Source organism: Myxocyprinus asiaticus, chromosome 3, assembly GCF_019703515.2.
Source record: "Myxocyprinus asiaticus isolate MX2 ecotype Aquarium Trade chromosome 3, UBuf_Myxa_2, whole genome shotgun sequence".
In the NCBI taxonomy this organism is placed as follows: domain Eukaryota; kingdom Metazoa; phylum Chordata; class Actinopteri; order Cypriniformes; family Catostomidae; genus Myxocyprinus; species Myxocyprinus asiaticus.
The window spans coordinates 16,395,774-16,405,156 of record NC_059346.1 but is presented as its reverse complement, the minus strand read 5'-3'; the positions used below and the strand labels follow the sequence as shown (position 1 = coordinate 16,405,156).

The following is a 9,383-nucleotide window of genomic DNA, read 5'->3' as shown; positions in this document are numbered from 1 at the left end:
AGAAGAGACATTCCTAATAGTGACTCCAATTCTCTTGGACTGGACAACAGAAGCAGACTGCACCTCAGCTCTCACTAGCAGTTCCTCAGGAAACCGGGACTCTTCAGGCTGATCTACTAACAGGGTTTTAGCAGACGAGGTAACGGGGTACTTCAGGATTCCAGAGACCCTCACACTCTCTCCTGGAGTCAACTTCAACGGCTTAAGGCGAGGAAACCAGACGGTGCCTCTACTGTCGTCGACATCACACTTGCTAACAGCAATAACCCGTTCATAGGCAATTCTAATCTCAGGATGAACAGTCATGGTATGCAGAAAATCATTTCCCATCTTCTCCTGGCAAACTTCTACCAGCTTCTTCACCACGGATGTGTTTGTTCCCACCAGAATATCAATGGCTCCTTTTACAATGGGGTCAGGACAAACCAACACAAGTGCTTCGATGGTCTCTGCCACTCCAGCTACAGATCCCAGAAACTCAAGCCTCAGAGACAAACAGCCATCATATGGGTACTGTTGAGAACTTAGGCCCCATATTTCCAAATTTTCAATTGGTGTCAATGGCAGATGCTTCAGATACTTATCATAAAAGGATCTGTACAGCAGAGTAACTTGCGACCCACTATCGAGCAAAGCTTTCGCATAAATGCCTTCTATCTGAATAGGAAGGATAGAGCTGGGTCCAACTAACCCGCCTGGGAGAACAACTTGCTCTGCTTTCACTCTCTTGCACTTTGTGGAACGTGTCTTACCCGGAGCTTCAGGCCGTTCCTCTACTGAGCCCCGGGGAAGTTTCCCGTCGGCCGTTTCAATCTGATGAGTCGCTGATTTACTTTCCTCAAATTTTCCTCATTAACACAGTCACGTTGTAAGTGCCCATCTTCACCACACTTATAGCAGAAGATGTTTGAGTTACCCACATGTGCTCTGTTTGGTGTTCTCCTCTCTGTAGATGTAGTTAGGCTATGCATTGCAGGAATGTCCTGAGTCACAGTTTCACTTGCTGCAATTGATAAGCGTGACACCTCACTCTTCAACCCTCTAATCTCTTTTTTCAATTTCTCAATTTCTGAATCAGCAGGATTAGTTTTAACAGATGCCTCGCTCTTTGTGGAAGACACAGCAGACACAGCTACCCTAGGCTGGACTGAGTTTCGACTGTGCATCATGTTCTCTTCTTCCCTAACCTCTTTCAAAAGTTCATTGAAGGATGGTGGGTCACACAATTTGTGTGTCATCCTCAAGCGAAGAGCTACCATGTCACTAGGAAGGGCTCCTCTGATTATCTGCTGCATACGAAACTGGTTCATTTCAGAGAGATCAATGCCTCTTTTGTGCAAAATACTGTGTAACAACTTGTCTAGTCTCAGTATGTATGTTGAGAGCTTTTCTCCCACATTCTGAAAAGTACTCCGAAACTTTAACATCAGATCAGCAGCATTTTCTGTGGTGCCAAATGCTGACTCAAGTGCACTGAGATAATCACTGGAAGTTGCTAGTGGATTCCCAGTTTTTTCAAATCTAACAATGTCTGCTGCCGGACCCCTAAGACATTCAACAAGTCTTTGTTTCTTAACGTTATCAGGACACTGCCACTCTTCAAGAATGTGTGTAGTCTGTTCAGCCCAAACCTCATACTCATCCTCACCGTTGGGTGTGGGTGTCAACCCGGAGAAGGTACGTAGCTTTCTATAGCTGGACCCCTCAGCAGGTGAAACAGCATTACACTTCTGGACAAGAGAGGTAATAGCATCAACAAGCTCAGTATTAAGAGTGGGTGCAGGGGAAACCATGCTTGGGACGTCAGCTAGAGATTTTCCCTCTTTCTGCAAGAAAGAAAACAGTTTTGAATGAAACTCATCACCGCTGTTTTGCTCAGGTGTTCGAGTAGTAACACTTACAACTTGTGTGTACCATGTACCTACATCAGGCCCTCCAATTTCAGCAGGAATAGACATTTCAGAAACCTTGCTAACTGTTTCAATTAAGACAAACTGCTGCTGTTTAGTCATATCAGAACGACGGCCACGCACTTTGCACCTACTCATGCCTAAAATGGAATCAAGCACATGGTATACAATCCTGTCTTCACAGTCTGAAGGTACATTACTTAAGATAATTGCATTCTCAAATGCAACATTCTTCTCACTACACCAAGCAATGACCTCACTTACATCCATATTTCTCATCTGTGTCTTTAAACAATGTGTCTGTAAATAGAGATAATAGCTGTTAAGCCTTAACGCCCTTGTACACTTTGTCAATAGAATTCTAAAAAAAATTCACAGTTTGCACTTAAATCACTCCAAATTATCAAAGAAGACAGTAAATTCAGTTTCTAGAAAGAAAGGGGGGGAGGGGGAACAGTCTGAAAGATAATCCCGGACGAGCCCCCACAAATGTAGCCCTCTCACCAATGCACTGGCTCAAAATACAAGTATGTCTAGGGGAAATTCAAACTAAAAAAAAACTACGGGTGAGAGGCACATCTAAATTTACTTTAGTCATAAAGAGTATTTATTAACCAAGTAATGTCTAATAATTAAATACAACCCAGGACCTTCAGATTTTTACTGTTTAATATCTAATGTTAAATTTGGAAATAACTTCGTAGATGAACCACTGTGCCCACATTACATCGTGTAAACCCCAATCTCAACCAAATTTACTCAGATATCCCCTTCAACCTCCCCCTTTCTCTGCAGAAAGATCACAGGAGATTAAAATACTAAAACACTATTTATTCTTTTGACTTTTTTTCCTCTTATTTCCCTTTGAAACTGAAGCAACTAATAACACTGTTAATTGAAATCAACACATATGAAACAAAAGAACTTTAAAAATAAATAAATTCAAATGAGTGATCACATGGAATACAAATTTCACACTAAATATGAAACATTCAGATTCACATTATACTCAAAATAAAATACATTCCCAAACAAAAAAATAAAAAAAAGAAAATTACCCAGCTGGGATTTATGTCTCTTGTAGGCGCGCAAGGTAAGAGCTCAAATTAATGTGTTAGCGAAGAGTTAGGATTACTCACAAGATCCCACAAGAAAGCGATTCCAAAAACAACACAGTACCAGATTTGAAGATGCACCAATGAAATGATCAGCAGATCCAGTCGTCCATGCATCCATCACAAACCATCTCTTCCAAAGATGAATCGGATGACATGTCCAGGCAAATCCTCCATCTTGTAGATAGGCCCGATCAGCACAGGCCATGAAAGCATGTCGGTCTCTCCTAATAAATCGCTCCACATTCACTCAGTCATCCCTTGAGCTCCGAACACTTCAACCATTTCTTAACACTTTAATGTAAAATAAAACACGTGTATTGTCTCTCTTCCGAATACTTTCACAGATGAAACAAAAAAAAAACAAGATAAACTGCGACACTCTCTTGGAGCGTTGCGCACGCACACACTTTAGGTTCACGCAACTGTTGAATATAAACTATAATTTTTGAGCTCAGCGTCTTGTCGACACTCAGTTCCTCCCATCAACAGTCTTTAAACTGTTCAATGTTTCTACTTTCAAATCAAAATCCTTTACTTTTTCTCAGTCTTTAGACACTACATGTGTGTACCCTTTTCTCTTGCTTCTTGCACTCCCGAACTCTCTAGAAAAAATCTCCTCTTTTTTTCTCTCGTGACCCCACCCCTTGAACTCTAGGGGTCAGATTATAAACACTTCATTTCTAAACAATTTAAAGGTATCTCCTAAAATACACCTTCCTATTATTTCTACCACTTCCACATAAATTTTAAACTTTTAAACATAAAATGACAAATATAAAATTACAAACCAAAAATAAACAACAAACACCTTTTTTTTTTTTTTAACCCTTTTAGACAGTGTTACAAAACGCATTATTGAAAAATAATTTTGTATACCCAAATTACAAAAAAATTGTAAAGATTAAAACCTTTAAAGTTATGGAAGAACAATGAATAGACTACTAATAGATTTAGTAGGGCTCTACATTATTATACACAGCAGCAAGCCATCTGTACACCTAAAACAACAACTCTTAATCTATAACTAGCTAACTGAGGGATAATGATATTGGAATATAATAGCAAAGACCCCAAAATGGTAGGCTAATGTAAATAAAGTTAAGCTGTTATCAGTACCAAGTTTATGGAACAGAAGCTTATTTTTATTACAGAAATATATACCCAGGAACAAGTTATTTTTACACAGAAGACAAAAACTTTAATCTAAAACTTGCTAAGTAATATGTTGTATTGTAATATATTAAGATGTCAAGGCTATTTACGGATGTTTAATCAAACGTGAACTTTCCGAAAACAAGAAGATATGCTACCTAGGCTATGTTAACTAACTAGCCAGCTAACGTTAGCTCGCAACATAGACTAGCTACTTAACATTCCTTTATCTTTCTGTTTTTTTACTTCCTTGGTTTTCTTCTTTTTCCTTTTCTCTGCACCAGAGGGATATGTCCTTTTTGTGACACTGCTGTTTTGCTGCAATGCTGCTGCCTCTTCAATCAACTAACTGTCTGACTGTGCATCCTGCAGCCTGTTTACATAATATTGCATTTAATATTGCGTTTTTGTATAATTACCATTGTCCATTGACATAATATATCACAAACAAAAACAAAAAAACAACAGCTCTGGGTGTTGGAACCGTGGTATAAGCAGAATAATTTACTCCGGCCCATTGAATTGTTGAAAAATAATGCACACCGTGCATAATCGTGACCGCATTAACACCTCGGGTGTGCATTATTTTTAAATAATTAAACAGTCCATCGTCAATTATTCCTTACTTATAATACTTTATTTGTACCTTAAATACATGAGTATAAACAGCTTATTCATTAATTTACAAAAAGTTTTCAAAGAAATAGGACATTTTTTTATTATTATTATAAATATCATGAAATTTTGAGTCATAAATATCAAGAATTTTTCTCAGGGTTACACCACATGAACAAAATGTGCCTTTTCATAAACATGTCAAAATAAATATCAGATGTTTTTTAAGCATCTTCCTTTCTACATCCATTGACTGCTGGGCATTCCAATTTCTCCCATTCATTTTAATGAAATGGCCCGTCTATACTAAATAGTCTCAGTACAAATGTTTAATGTTTTACTGTCTCTAGACACCACAAGACTTTTTTTACTTTAAGCCCCCCCAAAAAATATCAATATGACTTTAAACTCAGAAATTTAAAAATGTTCATCATAGAAGAGGTGTATTCAAGTAAATGGTTTATGTGAATTGCATGTTTTATGTATTTTTAATTGAATAGATCAGGACAAATATGAGTGTCACTTCATTGACCCTTAGGACACATGGCCATAATATGCACCTGTTACCCTCTGCAATTGTATTTTATGATGAATCTTGTAAAAAGAATCCACGTTATGATCATGAAAAGTTTTTTTTTCTTAGATTGCTCGCCTACTGCAGTCACACATTTTTTCTACTCCAATCTACTACTTGACCAGGCTTCAGGGCTGGGAATGGATCCGGAGGCCTGGGAGGCGGCCACAGGGCTGGGACTGGGTCAGGATGCCTGGGAGGCGGCCACAGGGCTGGGACTGGGTCAGGAGGCCTAGGAGGCAGCCACAGGTCAGGGACTGGGTCAGGGGGCTTGGGAGGCGGCCACAGGGCAGGGACTGGGTCAGGGGGCTTGGGAGGCAGCCACAGGGCAGGGACTGGGTCAGGGGGCAGAACCGCTGGAGGAGGAGACTCTGGGGAAGTGGGCAGAGCCGTGGAAGACTCTGGGTGGAGCTAGGAGAGGCTCGCCAAAGGCAGGCGGAGCCATTGAAGGCTCTAAGGGCGGAGCCATGGGAGGCGGAGCCGTGGGTGGCTCGAGGGGTGGAGGCATGGAAGGCGGAGCCGTGAGATACCTGAGGGGCAGAGCCAGGGATCTTGGTGCCCGGAGAGTAAGGGCCAGGGTGGAGCTGAAGGTGCGGAGGACCGAAGTAGCGCCGAAGGCTCGGAGGACTGAGGCGGAGCTGGGGGATCTGAGGAAAGAGGTGGAGCCGGTGGGACTGAGGACTGAGGTGGAGCCGTAGGGAAGGAGGTCCCTGGATGAAGCGTAGCTGGAGGATCTGAGCCGAGGTGGAGCCAGATGACCGACTGACCAAGGCGGAGCTGGAGGGGTGAGGGAACCCAGAGAAGCCGATTGGCTGAAGGACCACGGTGGAGCCGAAGGGACATAGAGCAGAGGTGAGACTGAGGGAACGAGGGACCAAGGCAGAGTCCAGGGCTCGGAGGGTCTAGGCGGAGTTGGAGGGTTTGAGGTTCCCCTTGACCATAGATTTGCCAGGAGCGAAGGTCGAGCCGGTGACATGGGAGGAGCCGGCTGCCCAGGAGGAGGAGGAGGAGCAAATGTCTTGAGTGGAGCCAGCAGAGGAGGAAGGGAGAGGCACTGGATGGAACAAGGGTGTCCATTATGCTGGCTGGAACCAGCAGAGGATGAAGGATAGTCAGGGTGGGAACCAGGGCGGGGAGCAAATCCAGGTCTATTAACTTGGTGAGAGCTGGCTCAGGGGCGGTCAAGGCAACAGGCATTGGCACTGGGACGGTCAAGGCTACAGGCACTGGCTCTGGGACGGTCGAGGCTACAGGCACTGGCTCTGGGACGGTCGAGCTACAGGCACTGGCTCTGGGACGGTCGAAGCTACAGGCACTGACTCTGGGACGGTCGAGGCTACAGGCACTGGCTCTGGGACGGTCGAGGCTACAGGCACTGGCTCTGGGATGGTCGAGGCTACAGGCATATGCTCTGGCTCATTGACCGTGGCAGGTGTGGGCGCTGGCTCGTTGACCGTGGCAGCTTGGAAGGAGGAGTCGTGGAAGGCTTGGAAGGAGGAGTCATGGAAGGCTTAGAGGAAGGAGCCATGGAAGGCTGGAGGGTGTCCACTGTGGGAGGAGATACAAAGTCCTCATCCTCCAAACCCACAGTGAAAGGAGAGCCACAGAGCTGCAGAGCCACCTCCACGTTGTCAGCGATTGTCCAGTGAGGACCCGATGGAGACATCAGCTCCTTCAATGCACTATTCGGGCCAGCCCTAAAGAAACTCACCAGCGCGTGGTCATCATAGTGCACCAAATTCGCGAGATGGAGAAACTCACGCACGTGATCCTCAACTGGACAATCTCCTTGTCCGAAGAGGAGGATTGCTACTGCAGGCGGTAGATCCATTTAGTTAGGTCAGTCCTTCTATAACACTGGGTTCTTGGAGTGGAAGAAAGGAGATACAGGAGTAAATACTTTAAATCCTTTAATCACAATCGCTGGGGTAGAATAAATGCTGGAGTGGAAACAAATGCAGGAGTGGAACAAACAGTAAAGCTCAACATCCAAACTTAACACAACGTAACACTTCATCAACACAACGTAACACTTCAAGGACTGACAATGTCCGAACAAAACTAGAGGGTATTTATACACAAGGAACTAAATGAGGGAATGGAATACAGGTGAGGATGATGAGGAGCAGATGGAAGTGATGAGGGAAGTGAACTATGGGAGATGTAGTCCAGGGGAAAACTTCAAAATAAGAGTCCTTGAAGAACATGAGGGAGACAGACTGTGACAACTCCAACATACCTGTTTGCCAGTGTTTTCAGAAAACAGATAAGGGAGATGCTTTTTGGTATTCCTTGCAACAAGGGGGATGGCATCCCCCCTCAACTCGAGCCCTGACAGTAACTGTTTTAATTTATAAGGGTAAGGTCATAAACTGTTTAAGCAAAAACCAATCAGCCTTTTTCCCTGATTTTGTGTTGCATGTAAACACCTTTACTGGCATTCATATCAGCTTATTCAATATGCGCAAGTGTTGTGCACATGTCTAATTACGTTTTGATGTCAAAATCAGAGAATATCCTGATAATTACAAATATTACAGTAAGTAAATGCAACTTTCTTGCGTTGTCTGAATTTTTGAAAAAGCTGATTTTTGGCAGTTATCAGCGTGTTTATGAGCATGTAAACACACTCATTGGCTGAATTTTCATTTTTGGTTGAACAATTCCTTTAAATAAGGTGTATGACATCAGAGTAACATGATGGCTTAGGGTCATTGTTTTTAAAGGGAATCCTGGAACATGATGTGGAAGTGGGGAAAAAAAAATATGATAAACACGTATGCATCCACCCCATAAATCCCAAGCTGCACATGCTTACACGTGCACTCACAGATCAAAGAAGCCATGTCTTCTCATAAATGAGATTTTCCGTGGCCAGACCTTAATGATACATCTCTCTCGGTGGAGCATGAGGAGAGCAGGGGATGGCAGCGGTAGAATACAGAGCAGAGCATAGGCACAAGGTGCTCTAAAGGGTACAAACCTGAGCAATGTGCTGCATGCAGCTATTCAAACACAGCACCACAGTGGGGTAAAAAATCAAACAAAATGAAAAAAGCAATTGAAAATATTGAGTCAGCGCACCTATTCCTTTGACTCTGATATGGTGCAGTGACAAGATTCTGTTTGAAATTCAATGAAATGCATCTCATAAGAATGCAAGGAAGAAGGGAGAGTGAGAGGTAGAAAAACAAAAAAAGAGAATGAGACAGAGGGACAGACCACAGTAACTCTAAAACACTCATTTGAGAAATCATTTATGATGCTGCCTGTGTGAGCCTGTTTGTGTGTGCGTGCGTATGTGTATGAAAATATGTGTGTGTGTGTGTGTGTGTGTGTGTATATATAAACTCAGCAAAAAAGAAACATCCTCTCACTTTCAACTGCTTTTATTTTCAGCAAATTTAACGTGTAAATATTTGTATGAACATAAAAAGATTCAACAACTAAGACATAAACTGAAGTTTCACAGACATGTGACTAACAGAAATGGAATAATGTGTCAAACTCAAAAGTAAGTATGTGGTGTGGCCACCAGCTGCATTAAGTACTGCAGTGCATCTCCTCCTCATGGACTGCACCAGATTTGCCTGTTCTTGCTGTGAGATGTTACCCCACTCTTCCACCAAGGCACTTGCAAGTTCCTGGACATTTCTGGGGGGAATGGCCCTAGCCCTCACCCTCCAATACAACAGGTCCCAGACGTGCTCAATGGGATTGAGATCCGGGCTCTTCACTGGCCATGGCAGAACACTGACATTCCTGTCTTGCAGGAAATCACGCACAGAATGAGCAGTATGGCTGGTGGCATTGTCATGCTGGAAGGTCATGTCAGGATGAGCTTGCAGGAAGGGTACCACATGAGGGAGGAGGATGTCTTCCCTGTAATGCACAGCATTGAGATTGCCTGCAATGACAACAAGCTCAGTCCGATGATGCTGTGACACACCGTCCCAAACCATGACAGACCCTCCACCTCCAAATCGATCCCGCTCCAGATCACAGGCCTCGGTG

At 43.3% G+C, this 9,383-nt stretch overlaps 1 protein-coding gene across 1 annotated transcript; it reads right to left on the bottom strand.

Annotated features, from left to right (window-relative positions):
• Window positions 1-773: 773 nt before the first annotated feature.
• LOC127417267 (paraneoplastic antigen Ma2-like) lies at window positions 774-7,035 on the bottom strand. The gene is made up of 3 exons (XM_051657160.1): window positions 6,824-7,035; window positions 1,926-2,040; window positions 774-1,826 (listed from the first exon to the last, which is right to left on the bottom strand). Exons 1-3 carry the CDS (start codon window positions 7,033-7,035, stop codon window positions 774-776), a joined length of 1,380 nt encoding a protein of 459 aa, XP_051513120.1.
• Window positions 7,036-9,383: the final 2,348 nt, after the last annotated feature.

Coding starts and splice junctions, on each gene's coding strand:
- LOC127417267 (XM_051657160.1), bottom strand. CDS start 7,035: ATGTCTCCATCGGGTCCTCACTGGACAATCGCTGACAACGTGGAGGTG. Junction 2,041..6,823: donor CCTCCTTCCAAGCTGCCACG/GTCAACGAGCCA, acceptor AGGCATGAGTAG/GTGCAAAGTGCGTGGCCGTC. Junction 1,827..1,925: donor CTGAAATTGGAGGGCCTGAT/GTAGGTACATGG, acceptor TCTTTCTTGCAG/AAAGAGGGAAAATCTCTAGC.